This window comes from Tursiops truncatus, chromosome 13, assembly GCF_011762595.2.
Source record: "Tursiops truncatus isolate mTurTru1 chromosome 13, mTurTru1.mat.Y, whole genome shotgun sequence".
Classification (NCBI taxonomy): domain Eukaryota; kingdom Metazoa; phylum Chordata; class Mammalia; order Artiodactyla; family Delphinidae; genus Tursiops; species Tursiops truncatus.
In genome coordinates this window covers 69,769,182-69,783,786 of record NC_047046.1, presented here as the reverse complement: position 1 = coordinate 69,783,786, position 14,605 = coordinate 69,769,182, and the positions used below count along the sequence as shown (strand labels likewise).

General features: G+C 35.9%; 1 protein-coding gene across 21 annotated transcripts in view; it reads left to right on the top strand.

Moving 5' to 3' along the window:
- The window catches only part of TCF4 (transcription factor 4), a 360,920-nt gene that overhangs the window by 227,092 nt on the left and 119,223 nt on the right, over window positions 1-14,605 (top strand). For 15 of the 21 annotated variants that reach the window (XM_019937094.3, XM_019937089.3, XM_019937088.3 and 12 more), the window contains 2 exons: window positions 5,647-5,776; window positions 6,262-6,311. The exons of 3 other annotated variants lie outside the window; for them this stretch is intronic. In XM_019937094.3, the coding sequence (XP_019792653.1) occupies window positions 5,647-5,776; window positions 6,262-6,311 (180 nt within the window). The remainder of the gene's footprint in view (window positions 1-5,646; window positions 5,777-6,261; window positions 6,312-14,605) is intronic. 3 more of the 21 variants (XM_073790764.1, XM_033837783.2, XM_033837780.2) reach the window with 1 other exon arrangement.

Here is a 14,605-nt window from a genome sequence, read left to right as displayed (position 1 = left end):
TTCTATCAAATATAATGCATTTCTTATTTTTGCATACCCAGTTGGCTAACTGTGACTAGTTTTGATCTCACGTATAGTTGAATTAACAGTAGCAGTTTGCTCATGCTTGCAAAAGAGCAAAATGAAATGAGCCGTTGATGTAAATCCTTGTGGCAGTTCCAGGAAAATGGCCACTTAAGCTGAAATTATAGAGATTGATTGTTGGCCAGTTTTTTATTAAGCATGGAAGAAAACTAGCCATTTCTTCTTGCCAGTGTAGCTCTAGGCCATGAGGCTGTCATCACTGTTTATAGAGACTGCCATATTTAACTCTTTTTCAGTTCTTTACTAGTGACTTTTCAGAATTATTATCTCAGTATATACTTTTCATTTGAAGGTGGTGTAGGGGGTCTAACTGACATTCACAACTTTTGAGGAATCTTTTAAATAATAATCAGTGCATCATAATATGGGGCCATGAATTGGAGGAAGGAGAGTAACTGTGTGCTGGACTCCAGCTCTGCTGGACATTGTACATATGTTGTTTCATCTTCTCCTGTTAACTCTGTGATAGAGCTTTTATTATTCCCTTCTTACAGAGGAGGAAAATATGGTTTAGAGCAATTGCATAACCAGCTGCCACTCACACTTCTCGTATGCCTCTGAGCTAGAGTTCGACCTTTCTGTCCGACCTCAAAGCTCTCCATCTTACCTTAAAAGGTTTGGATTCAACTTCTGACTGGTTACAATTTGCATTATACTTTTAAAGTAGAAATTACAGACATTGACCAAAGTCCTTAAAAGAAAATCGTTGCTAAAGGATAATTTTAATAATTTGCATTTCTCTCCAGTGTAACAGCAATCTTTTAAGTCCCTGATTACTAAAGTTATCCTTGCCATCTTATCTAAGTTTCCCGAGTCCTCTTTTGTTGAAGCATAAGACCAAATCAAAGTAAACTGTAAAGGTCCAGAGACTGACCTTCAGTTTTGAGCTTTGAAGTTCAAAAGCGGACAGGTGGAAATACTGTGTTCTTCATTGCCCTTTGGTGCGAGATATCTTCTGGGTTGCAGAGTAAGTGCCAACAGCAGCAAAATTATCACCCCCTCCTGCTACTGTAGTAAGTCAGCAATGGCCCTTCTGTGGTCAAAATGGCAAATTCAGCAGCAGCTATTCGACAGGGATTTGCAAAAACTTCCCCATGGCTGTTAGGAATCTTATTCAGCAGTGTCTTTGAAAACCCAATTCTGTGCAGAATTAACTATGTAAAAGTGACCTCGGTTGCGAATTAAGTTTTTTAAACAAATCTAATTTATAATTTTTCTCAATGTGTATATTTTGCATTTGGCCCTGCAGTCTATCAGATCCCTCTACACATATCCCGCATTTGTAAGTCTTAGGGTGGTTCAGAATTTTATTTCCGTATTAACAGAAAGCCTTGTAAAATTCCTGGCTATAAAGAGTCAGTTCGCTATACAAAGCCACTATACATTACTTAGGTTTGTGATGAAAGAATGGAATTGCAGCTGTGTGAGTACTAGAATACCCAAACATGAATTAGACTCACAAGCATTTGGCAATAGTTCAGAAAAGGGGCTTAATCTGGTTTCATCTGAGACTGCTTTTCTCTGTTCTCCAACATCCCCCCAAGATGTTGTGTCTGATATCGGATCACAACGTAATGGGAGTGACGCAAAATCAGAGAAAACCCTAAGAAACCAGGGTCACATTTGATTTTCCCCAGAGATTCCCCCCCACCCCGACTTCTTTTTTTTTTTTTTTTTTTTCTCTCCCAGATTCCAACTCTGAAATTCAAGGTCATTCGCCTATTAGGTGAATTAATTATAAGCCCAAAAGCAGCATTCGTCGTATTCTGATCTCTCTCATATCTATAATTAAGGGTAAATATAATCTTCCTTTTTAGAAATGTACCACCCACCCATTACATTTAAAGTGCTGACTGAAATGAAATAATAGTTCAGCGCGAGATGATTTTAGTTTAACAAGAAAAAAGTTGATCATTTAAGCTTGAAGCAGTTCTATTTTTGATTACCATTCAGTTATAAATCTAATTTGAGAGATATGCTGCTTTTCGTTACCCAAGTTTAATTCATGGTTTGCATTCTTGGTTGCATAAGTAAAGTTCGATGGTTGATCAAGGATGTTAAAAAAGCTCCCCACAAAAGCAATAGGGAGCAGGGTTGAGAATGTGTTAGAAAAATAGTCTGAGACCCAGATCTGATGTGAAACAAAACGTTTCATTGAAAGGGCCCCTTACAGAATGGCTGCATTTGGCATTTGAGTGGCTATGTTGGGACTGGGTCTTTGCTGAAGCATTGATTGCAGAGGGTGGACTCCCAAATGTTTAAATCGAGTTGACAAAGTCAGTACATTTTATTCTTTGGTTAGGGTATTTTAAGTCAAAATGGTTGGTCTTCGGAAGAAAATAAGGAGCGAATAAGGGGAAGAGATCGGCGCATCACGTTGCAGGCAGTTAAACAAAATGCTAAACTCTGGCTTTAAGATTTACAGGTTAGCTCTGCGAGATGCCACATCTTGCTTCCAGGGTTTCCTGGCAGACTAAGGCAGCTCTCTACTGGGACCCAGCGTAACCGCAGAGCATGAGCTGGCACAACGTGAAAACCCGAAAACCTTTCTAATCCTGGTTAAGGCAACGTTGCCCGTTTTGAAAGTAGACTTTAGCTTTTGCACTTAACTTTCGCTAAGTATAAATTTGTCTTCAGATATGTATGTATATATGTATATACCTATATACATGCGCATATAAATATGTATATATACATGTGGGTAAATTCGTATATAAATGAATGCCATGTCTATTTTGTGCAATATTTAATTTACTTATTAAATTGAATGGCATTAACTTTTTAAAATTCATAAACTCAGGTTTTCAGCCGGTGGAAAAAATTTTTTTATCTTTCTCATAGCTAAAGAGAGTTCAGTGCGTGAGGTAAAGGCCAGACAATAGTAAATGGTCATTGTTCATTTACAAATGTATTCTACAATAGGAACACATATTTATATCTTAGTTTTCCCTAGGGGGGTGATTAGAGCCTCCCTTAAGTGTGAGGAAATGCTTATTTTTGTATGCTTTAGAAGAATGATTCTATTGTCTGAGTAAAAGAGAAAAAGGAACAAACAGATCTAAAAAGAAAAAAACAGGAATGTGCTTTGTCAAAAAAAAAAAAAGGAAAAGAAAGATTAGCACGAGCCACTAAATGTTTGTGAGTGCTGTCTGCTCTCAGTCCTGTGTCACTATACATAGTTCATGTCATGTAAGAGTTGGATGCGTGATTTACTTACAACTGGCCCATGAAATGACTTTCTTTAAAATTAACAGCAATGAGGTCAGCCACAGCCAGTTAGCTATCTAGTTATCATTTTATATTTTTCAAGCTCTATTGTGAATGCTGCTTAAACACAGCACAGCAAGCCTGTTTGTTTTTATGTCGACCTATTGAATGCATCTACTTTCTTGGGAGGGAAAACCTTTGCCACCAGGACCAACAAGAATTAAGCAATGGTTAAGCTCATTAAAATGACAGGCAAGCACTTCGACCTATCCGCTCAGCCCTTTTTGGAATATTTCGTATAATTTTAGAAAAAGGAAATTGCAGAAATAGGGGTAATGTCTAAACTACGGAGTTATCAATAATATCATTTTCAAACTCCTCTTTCCAATGAAATGAAGGCTCATTTGTAGATTCCCCAAACTGTAAAGAGGTTGTGATTTAAATCATTCATGGCTTTATTGATGGAAATGGCAAAGAAAACTTGGACTTAAGTAAACAGACTGTCAGTAAGATTTACCAAGAGCGAAATTTCAGGTTGAGATTCTAAAATTTTTAAATGCCACTCCTAAAGTGATAAAGAAATCATTTGATGTTATACTGCTGGATTCCTGATTTATAGAGAACTATTATAAAGAGCCCTCTATTTTAGTTTGTCATTGCCTTGCATTTTGTTATCTTTCCTAAATTCGGAAGAGGCAGTAATTGAATATTCGGATGTCAGATTTTTGTCTGGTAAATGATCTGGTTGTATCAGGTATTTGGTAAATATTAAGATATTTGAAATGAGTTGATACTCAAAATGTCCTTCCATCCTAAAATCTCATCCTCGAAGTTTTATTTTAAAGTAATGTTTATTATGTGTCCCTTGGAAAAGTCTTAAACTGGAAGCAGTGAAGGCAAGCTTGTCAGTAGCTGATTAGTCCTTTATATATTACTCATCGAGCGCTCACAAAAATCCCTCCTCGGAAGAGAGAGGTTCTCTTTATGATATTTAGCTATATGGTGGTGGAAAGGGGAGGTTTGAATTTTTGATTTTCCAGCTTATGGGTCATATTTGACCAACTGCTTTCACTAGAAGACATGCCACTTTGTTGAGCTATTTAGGAATCAAAAAGACTGTCTTAATTTAAAACAAGGACCCTTTGTTTTAGTTGGTGACTGCCTTGTGAAATTTTTCAGTTCTCAGCGGGTTAACCAGGGAACAGGGGCAGAGTCATAATTGGCCTATTTAGAGTATTTTGCATGTGAATAGTGTGTTAGTGAAGCATCCCTAAGTCTGTTGTGAGTGACATGGTGATTAGAATTTAGATTAGGGAAAACACATTCTGTACTTTATCAAGGACAGTAATTAGTTCAGTCAGTAAAAGTTGATTACAAGTAACGATAAAGTTAGATTTTTAGTACTTAATTCTAAAATTTCTTTATTAAATAGTAAATTTGTTCTTAATATAAATGGTAGTATCTACACTGGTTTTCTTGCATATCAGAATAATTAAAAGAACAATGTGTTCAATGCAGAGTATAATCAGGCGATTTATATATTATGGGTAAGTTTCTACGTAGCTTTTAGAGACTGTGATATTATTATATAATTTTTCGTATGTCATCATTTTCGAAAGCTTAGTGATTTTTCACGCCATGATAAGTTAGTGATATTTGGGAAAGTTTTCTAGTGTTCAGGTAAACGTTTCATTTGTGGGGATGTGTTTTAGTTTCTGACAGTCCTCAAGAGGGCATTCTGAAGTCCTTTAATGTGCTCCTGTTAGCTTAGAATGCCTACTATTTCTATAATTTTGAGAGTCAGTGTGAGGATTTGAATTTCCTCCTGGTTCAGTTGGCATTTTCTGTTCTGGGGGTGCTGTGTGAATTCGTGGAGGGTCATGCAGAGAGGCAGAGCTCCCAGCTGAAATGAGCATCTATACTCTCCCCCAGTGTGAGCAGCAGGGGGAAATGGTGTACGTTCGAAAAATCAGATTCTCCCTGGTTCTTGTTAAGGGAAGGGCATGGCTAGTTCCCAGATATGAGCCTATCTCTAGATAAAGAAAATATTAGCCTTGCATAAATGCCCTTTACTTATAAGATGAAAATGTTAGTCGTCTTAAAAGATGAAAATCTCATTGAATGAACATCACTGTCTACCTTCCTCTCCAAAGTAAAGAACTTAAAATTCACAAACTTTGGGATAGCTTCTTAGAGGGCTTTTCTTTCGCTTTCTGTCATGTTGGGTTTTAATTGTTTCAGCTTAGCAGATGCTGTTTCCTTTATTGCATTGGTTTAAGTACTAACAATCAGTTGGGGGGTGGCAAATGTAAAAACTTAACCTTATATGTTTGTTTTTCCTTTTTAACCTTTTAGCAGAGTCTCCTTGGAGGTGACATGGATATGGGCAACCCAGGAACCCTTTCGCCCACCAAACCTGGTTCCCAGTATTATCAGTATTCTAGCAATAACCCCCGAAGGAGGCCTCTTCACAGTAGTGCCCTGGGTAAGGTATTCCTCTGTTTGAATGCCTGAGTGATTATTAGTAGCTTTTTCTTCTTTTTCTTTCTTTCTTAATATCATCCTCTCAAACTATCCTCACCCCGCCCCCCCAAAAACCATAGAATTGTACTCAGTTGTCGGGCTCATGACTCTCCCACCACCCTACCCCAGTAATACGTTGGGTGGGTACGTTAACTTACAGTAGCAGGAGAACTATTTTGGTGTATGCTTATTTCTTGTTTTCTCTTGGCCGCCCATCTAAGGAACCTCTTTTAAAAACCAGAGCATTAAAAAGTTAAATCTCTTCATTTTTATGAAAGAGGCAGGATTTGATTTCTGCCAGAAGAAAAGATGATAGCGGTACCGACATTTTGCGAAAGTCACGATTTAAGAAAATCTGGTCGAGTCTAAATGGCTTCGTGGTGTAATCTCTTTTAGTTAGGAGAATGGGCATGCAGGGGACCTCACAGCCTCCTCATTTTCTTTCAGAGGTTCAGACAAAGAAAGTTCGAAAAGTTCCTCCAGGTTTGCCATCTTCAGTAAGTACTGCTTGTTTCTGCTTTGTATATTGTTTATTTTGTTCTGCTTTGTATTGATGCCAAGGAGATAGCAGCAAATGAGGTTCCATCCGCCAGAGCGGTGTGTTTATCTAGAATGTGGCTGAGGTAGAAATGGGCACCTCCAGCCACCTGACCCATGTTGGAGTGATTAATTGCATATCCTGGAAGACGGGGTGGGTGTGTTGATACTCAGCTGGTTAAGCTCTGAAGAGAGCCTTGAAAAGGTGCCTGAAGTTCGCGGAGTTTTACCTGCACAGAGCTTTCAGGAGAATGAGTATTAGTTTCACGTGTTGGTTAAATTCTTTGTTGGTATTATGATGATTTATGGATTTGCATACGAAAGGAGATTTGTGGAGAGGATTTAGGAAAAATTTACATGGGTTTCAGCCCAGAGTGCAGGGAGAATGTCTCTATTTTCTAGAGAGGGGACTGAATAAACGCTGCAAAGGTAGCTGCATCAGTAGCCATTTGTGTCTGGCATACCAGGTGGCAACTAGAAGAATCCAGCTGGAACCAAAGGCATTCTGGGTCGTTTTAATACCTGGTGCTCTAAGGAGGGGTTGCTGCGGTCTCTCCAGTTGCCAACATAGCAAAAGTTGGTTGTAATCATAGTTAAATACGTGATATCTTATTTTCAATCCATATATATATATTTTTTCAAATTCGAGCTCCTAGATAATTTAATTTTGTTTAGAACTGACCTGTTTCTAGAAATTTCCCCCTTATGTAGAATAAAACTAAGAGTTTCTCTTTTCTTTCCTTGTCTCCTGCTTGCTTTCTCCTTTTTTTGTTCTTCCTTCCTGCCTATGATATATTTTTATATATATATATATATAGTTTTAATTTAATTCTGTGTTCTGTAGGGCACTAGTGTTCATTGAAAAGAATGCTAATGAGCCTTATAAATTCTTGTACTCTAAAATAAAATTATATTTAGATTTCTGAAAATAATATTACCAATCAGTGCTCGCATATTAGTTTTATTTCATTTTTAATAAATTAGAAGAATAATAGGTTTTGCAAATGTGCTGAGATTAGATTAACCCAAACACCTGTGTGTTTGACTTGATTTCAGTTCAGTGCATCCAAAAAATTATTAAGCGAATATATCAGAATAAGTCTTATCAGGGAGAAAAAACAAATTTTGTACGCTGATTATCATAGACTCGGTAATGTTGAAGAAGCGTCACAAAATTATCCATAAATATATAAAAATATTGTGTAAATAAAACTGCCAGTGGTGTGTAAAATAGTCGCTTTGGACTACCAATAAGTCATTTAAAAACATACTGAGTGGTTTATTCTTTGAATTTCTGTGTCGTCTTGAAATTGGCTAATATCCCTGCAGGTTTTTATAAGCATATTTTAAGCTTGAAATTTGTGGTAGATTTAATGTAGATGAAACTTTAGCTTTTAATAGCTTTTATGACAACTTCAAATGATATGGTCCTCACAGCTGTTTACATTTTAAACATGCCTGAACCTCATACGGACAGTTTTAAATACAATAAGTGGACCTTTGAATGTTCTGAAATGATAGAATAGCTCTTTGCTCTAAAAGCCATGCAAAACTTAAAGCTATAGTACACTGTTTATGCCTCATATTCAAATAAACTTAGTTTATTTTTTCCGGTGCTAAAATTATGCAGAAATTTACAGAGTTTCTAGGGAGTGCTTTGGTGTGGCAGTAGATATTATCTATCCATTTAATCATTGTCAACAACAAGTTCTCACAATTCATTGTAAATTTTTAAGTATTTCTGTAGAGCTAACTGGCCACTATAGAAAATTTCACTGGTAGAGTTTTTTCCTTTGCTGTTAAGACAATTATGTGTTGCTGATATGTTGTCATATGTTCAGAAGTATAAAAGTATCTTTCCTTTCTTCCCAGTAAATCAGGACTTGAAAATGTCGTTTGTATTATTTAAGTTTTGGCTTTGGGTGGTCAGTTTAGGGTTTCCTCTTCTTTGAGAATTTATGTTGGCTGAACGTTTTAATTGTCCTTAAGGAACATTTTGGTATTTTGGTCCATAAGGAACTCTTTTTTGAAAGATAAGGAGGAAAGCTCAGTTGAAATGGAAATTTTATCCTTGTTATTTTTTCACTTGTTTGGTTTTTTGTTTGTTTGTTTTAAGCAAGAAGAAGTTAGTTGGGTTGATTTTAGAATCCAGTCATCTATTTATTGTCATTACTTAAACAAATCTCAGCTCTCTTTTAATAGCAATTTAACTTAGTTTATGTTAGCTTTGTTACATGAATTGGATCGCTTATTACTGATAACAGAATCCACACGCCTTATCACTGCACAAAATATGTATTTCAATTTGATCTGAAGAGACGATCTGTATTAGCTACTGTAACACTTTTGCCCCAGTAGATCTATATTGTTGTATATTTAGACCTCTGCCATGCTTAGTCCTTCTTTTAAGCTCAAATAATTTTTATCCCATGAGATACTTCTAAAACTTACTTCAATATGTATGAATATTTTTATGACAAATAAAAAATTGGGGATAATACAAGGTTTCTTTTGGAGTGATTATGACTAGATAAAGACATTTATATGTTTTCTTCAATACATATTTACCATGATAAATAGTAATAAATCTGTCACAATCTGTTCTGTCAACTCACTTTTTTTTCTTCTTCTTTTCAAAATGGGCCCTTTCTCTTCCTTACATAAAGGAAGAAAATTTAAACGGTAACATCTGTAATCAGATATTATTTATGGCAGGACTAGGGGACAGAGACTGGACTTCTCTTGCTGCCATTAGTCTGGATCTTTGCAGGAAATTGGGAGAGTGAGGGGCTGGACTGGCCCTGTTTTTGAAAATAACTGCAGCATCTGTGGGAGAGAGAAAACATAAGCCTGGCCCAACATTGTGCCATGGATCTGGCAGGATCCTTGAATGTGTTTGTACTGTGCGCAGCATCTAGAGACCTCGAGTCACTGTGGAAGCATGACAGTGATAGGGCGGCGGAAGAACCAGCCTGCAGGGTCGCAATGCACAGGCGCAGTGGAGGGAAGGGAGTCTGTCCCCTTGGAGAGCAGAGGCCTGTAGTTAGGGCTGGGGTGATGTTTTTTTTAAAGGAAAGGCTGTGTGAAATTGACAACTATCTAATTGCCCACAGGAGCCCTGCTTAGTACTGGGGAACATTTTTGTGCTCTCTCTTCCCATTTTAGTATGTTGCTCTTTTCAGCTACATCTCAATGTCTTACAGCCCTCATCTTTTGATAGGACTTTAACAGTATAGCTTTGGGTTTTTTTGTTTTTTTGTGGATGCGAGGATTTATCTTGCCTATCTAATTTCTTGCATTTGCACGTGAACTTCTTTGTTCAATTTCTACATGTTGTTTTTTTTTTTTTGAAGCCATACATCATCTTGGACTTAATAGCTTTCAACTTTACTGCTCCGTCCAGCAAATTTCCTATCTTTGTATAGTCTAATTGTCATACGTATTGAATCATGAGTTAGTGCAGAGAAAATTGTACCGCGTTAAATCACATTTTTTGACAAAATGTCCATGATTCTTAGAAATTAACATGGAAGCATTAAAATCTAGAAAGCAAAAAAAAATTTCTTTTATTTGGTGCTGTTTTAAAATATTTTTTCCAAACACACAGAAAAAACACAGAAACAAAAGACATTGTCTTTCAGAAACTTTAGTGTGCCCACCAATATGTAAACACATAAAATCTTCATCTTCTTATAATTTGGAATGTTTCAAAATGATATACATTTAACCAGAAACTGTTAACAACTACAACCATTCTACTTCAAACATTGGTGGAATTTGTCTCCACTTCTAATTCAGTTTTGAAACTTCAGTGACAGTCTCACCAAGATCCCCAGTTAGAATCCCTGAAACTTCAGAATTCTCTAGAAATATGAAGTTTTATCTTTAGAAATAGTCTATGACTTTATTACAGGCTATCTTTTTTTTTCAAACTGCACTTTTTAAGAAAGTCTGTGAAATTGCAGTTGTGTTTTGGTTTGATTTTTGCCTTTAAATTCAGGAAGATCTAACAAGCTTTGTATTAAGTGGTCAGAGATAATTTTGAACACATGAATTTTAAGGAAAACAATTTCAACTATCTTAAAGAATCTAAAATAAGATTTGGATCCTCCAAGGAAATTTGAGATATGAGTTAATCATTAGGTAGACTCGAAAAATAAAAACGCAATGTGTATGAGATACTGGGATAACCAGTTTTTTTAAGGAAAGAATTTTTAAATAAAATAAAATCTTAAAGTCTGGATGAGACGTTTTTTCACAGAAGAGATTTTTAGGAATATGAGGAAAACGTGGATAATGCTGACAGCATTAACTGTTCTCTGTATTTTCCATTATATGAAAACCTTCATATTTGAAGGTTGCAAACATGATGTTGAGGTTATACCCTCAGCTATTTTTAGAAAAAAAAGTTTTTTTTCTCAAATGCTTGAAGAAATCACAAACAATTTAAAAGAGAAGTTGGTAATTTTTTTAATCTTATTAGAAGCCCAGAAATTTTATATGATTGAAAGCCTCAGTACTTAAAATACTTAATTTCCCCCATCACTTTTGAAATTGATCTTAAGGAAATCATAATGATGCTTTTTCATGAGAACAAAATTTTAACTTGAGTGATAATACAACTTTTGCTGAAATAAAATTTATGTTGATTCTAAAGTGAACTAGGTGTCAGCCACCTGGGCACCATCCTGTGTAGAAAAGTCTAGAAGAAGCCAATTGTGTGATAAGCTATAAAAGGAGGGGCCTCTTCAAAGTTCATTCCTAGAGAAGTAGATACTTTGTGAAAAAGTTTAACTGTAGGTGTTTACGTTAAAATGTTAGGATAGCTCATAATAGTTAACTTTAAACATAGCGTGCCCATTTTCTAATGAGTGATATTGAAATATGAAGTGTGGATATTAAAATTATGCTTATTTGTCATGAAAATGTATAGGCAGAAAGAAGGTAAAGGATAATGCAATTAAATCATCACAAATAGGGCAAAAGAATTATTCACAGAATTCACACAGAATATGTAACGTGACATTGGGGGGAACACCTTGAAAGTCGAGAAAATATTCATCACAAAGAAAGTATTTATTTATTTTTTGTTCAGTTAATACTGAAGTCACTAAACCAAAGGCTTCAAAAGTTTAGCATGTACATTAATCAGTCTTTTCCTCTTCACTGCAGTTATAGGTTACAGAAGTTAAGGTGTTTTTTTTTTGAATTGCTGGTTATAGGAGAATCTATATTTAAGTTTTCATTGGGGGTACTTATTCCATTAAAAATATTTCAAAAAGCATATAAAATTCATACAAATATACAACACCTAATCCATTAGGCGTTCGAATCTCTGAGGAGTTTTCTAAAAGATTTCTATATTTTTGGTTCCAAATTTTGCAATAATGAGGGTTCTCTTCTACTATCCTCCCTGTCTTGAAATCCAATTCTGCTCCCCTTAAAGAGGTGTCTTCTGGTATGTGTATATTTTAAATATAAAATGAGAAGAAACATAAAGGAGAAGAAAAACTCTTCAGTTAACTGTGGGTGAAAGGTTTGTGTATTTCTGAGCTCGGCTGGGATTATATTTACAAATGAAAAGGATGTATGCCTGAAACACTCCCAACAAGACACAACCACCTAGCTATTTCCACAATGGAGACGCCTTCTCAGCCAGCTTTGTCTGATTATTCTACTAAGCAAGCTCTTCTAAGGTGGTACAAATGATGTCTCCCCTCTCACCTCCATGTGTTCTTTTATTTTAAACCAAGGTTTCAGTATTTCAACCGCTAAGATTTCTGTTGAAATTTCGGAACAATAGCATTTAGTGTAAAACTGGACTCGTTTGTTGAGAAAGGAGAAATACGTTTCAGGGAACTGTTATTTTGAACCTTATTTTCTCACTTTTACTGAAGAGTACATTTTGGTGTGAAGTCCTGGGCTCCATCTGAGTGGTTTAATTATTAAGAAGCTAAGAAGCTGCTATAAGGCTGCTTTACCTAGAGAGAGAATTATGACAGGCTTGTGAGTGTTTCGAAATTATAAAAACTTGTTCTGCAGCGTCTGGCTTAACTGTGCATTTATTTTGTATTTGTGGAATGATAGAGATGCTTGGCTTGATATTCGGTTGAATATCATTTTAAACTTTTAATATTTCATCAATTGAAACATGTCTTATTTTCTAACATTGCAAAATTTTCTCATTTTTTCCCCCGATTACTGACAACTCTGCTTTTTCAAGGTGTGCCTTCTTGCTTTCAAGCAATTCTAAATTTTTTGTTTGAAAGTCATGAATCAAAGTCAGATAGAAATTCAAGGACTTTAAATAAGATGCTCTCAGAATGAATATGTAGGAATAATCCTGAAAGGCATGAAGAGTTTCTTCAAAAATAGCAAAGTTTTATTTTCTTAAGGCAGGTTAGATTTTATCAGGCTGTTGACAGACACTTGCTGTGTTGTTTTATTTTAATAAATTGCACTGAATTCTTAAACTGAACATAAAGTTGCATTTCAAAGCAATAACGTGAAATTCTCAGCCTTGATCTCAACTGTCCCAGTGTATGTGTGTATACACGAACATGCTCATTTTAAAAGGAATGAGAGCTTTTCTAAAATTCGGTGCAAAGTTTGTAATTTTAAATACTCCGGTATTTTATCTCAGAACAGCAGCATGTGAATGATTCTGATTTTTTTTTTTTTTTTTTTTTTTTTTTTTAGTTACAGCTGTTGCATAGGTGCAGAGCTATTTGAGGAGTTTCCTGCTTTGCTAGAGCTTATACTCCCTCTTCAGAGAAATGAAGGTAGTGCAGAAGATTCTGCATTTTGGAAAATTTCAGGGTTGGAAATAAAGATGCTTTAAGTTTCAAGGAGAAGCATCGATTTGAATTCCGAGAGAACGTGCAAATTCGATTTTGAACAGAACCTTTTAAGGATTCCATTTCCGTGCTTTACAGGCACCCACTATTGTCTTTCTAGTCTAATTTTGTCATCTGAGGAATTCATCATCAGTATTCTGCTAGGCTTGAAACTTGATCCATAAGCGTTTACTTCTAGAGTAATCAGAGGAGGATCTGTGTGTGGATTAAATTTCACTCAATTTATTTTGAGTGTTCAGTGCAACAGAAGAATAGGGACTTTTTTTATGCAGCCCCCTTCGTAGCCAAGTATAAAGAAAATTTTTTGGTGTGTTGCCCTCTGTCAATTGTTTTCAGCCATGGTGATGAAAAAGCATTTCCTTTGTGAAACATGGACTCAGAAAGACTTACGTTTTCTCAGAAAAATTACCCTTGTGGTACCTGCCTTACATGCACGTACAAAACCTGTCGCTGTCACCACTTGCTGTTCCCGTCTAGGGATTTTAGAAAAATGCTGTTTGGGAGCAATTATTTTGATATAATCTGAGACAGAGTTTCTAACTCTCTCCCGCGGCCTCCTCCCTCCCAGCCCATATCATTCTAAATATGCCTCCTGGATTATACTTATAATAATATTGTAATGGCTTTCATTCTACCAATTGGCACAGTTTATCATTGTGTCATTAGCTGCTGTGAGAAGGCAGTTTCAAGTAGGTGGCTGGTTCTGAGCGGTAATGTTTTCGAGTAACCCTGTTTGGGGAATGCGGCTGTCTCACAGGTGCTCAGGTGTATAAGCCCAGGGTACAATAATATTTTCTGGCTTGCTCATTATGAAACAAATTTGAAGTACAAAATAATTCAGTAATAAGTGGAGTATAAAAATTGGGGCTTTATGGTAAGAAAGTCGAATAGCTTGAGATGTTAGCAGAGGAGATAAAAATAAAATTTGTCTAAGGATGCAGCAGTACTTAATTCATGTCTCATTTCTCCTGGAACTGAGATTTTAAAAGAATATTCATGGCCTGGTGATGAAGACTTGTTGAATCAGTTTGAATGTTTTCAACCTGGAAGCTAAATAGGAAAATAAACCTATTTCTGTAACTGTTGTAGTATTTGAAAGTATTGTTATGTAATAAAAAGGTACACGTTCTGCCACTTATGTCATGCTTAATAGTAAGGCATCTGCTTGGTGAGTGAAATTTCAGTACCAAAACCTGTGGGTTCCTCATAGAGCACCTTTATGTGAATTTTATTGTTAAATGTATACAAGATGTTGCCATAAAATCTGTAGCTTAGTCGATGGTGCTAGGCAGAAGAAAACAGAACTAAGCATATCTGTCATGAGCAGATATAGTCGGAATTACAAAATTCAAACCCCAATAAGTAATTATTTTACAAACAATGCTATTTTGTTTTCC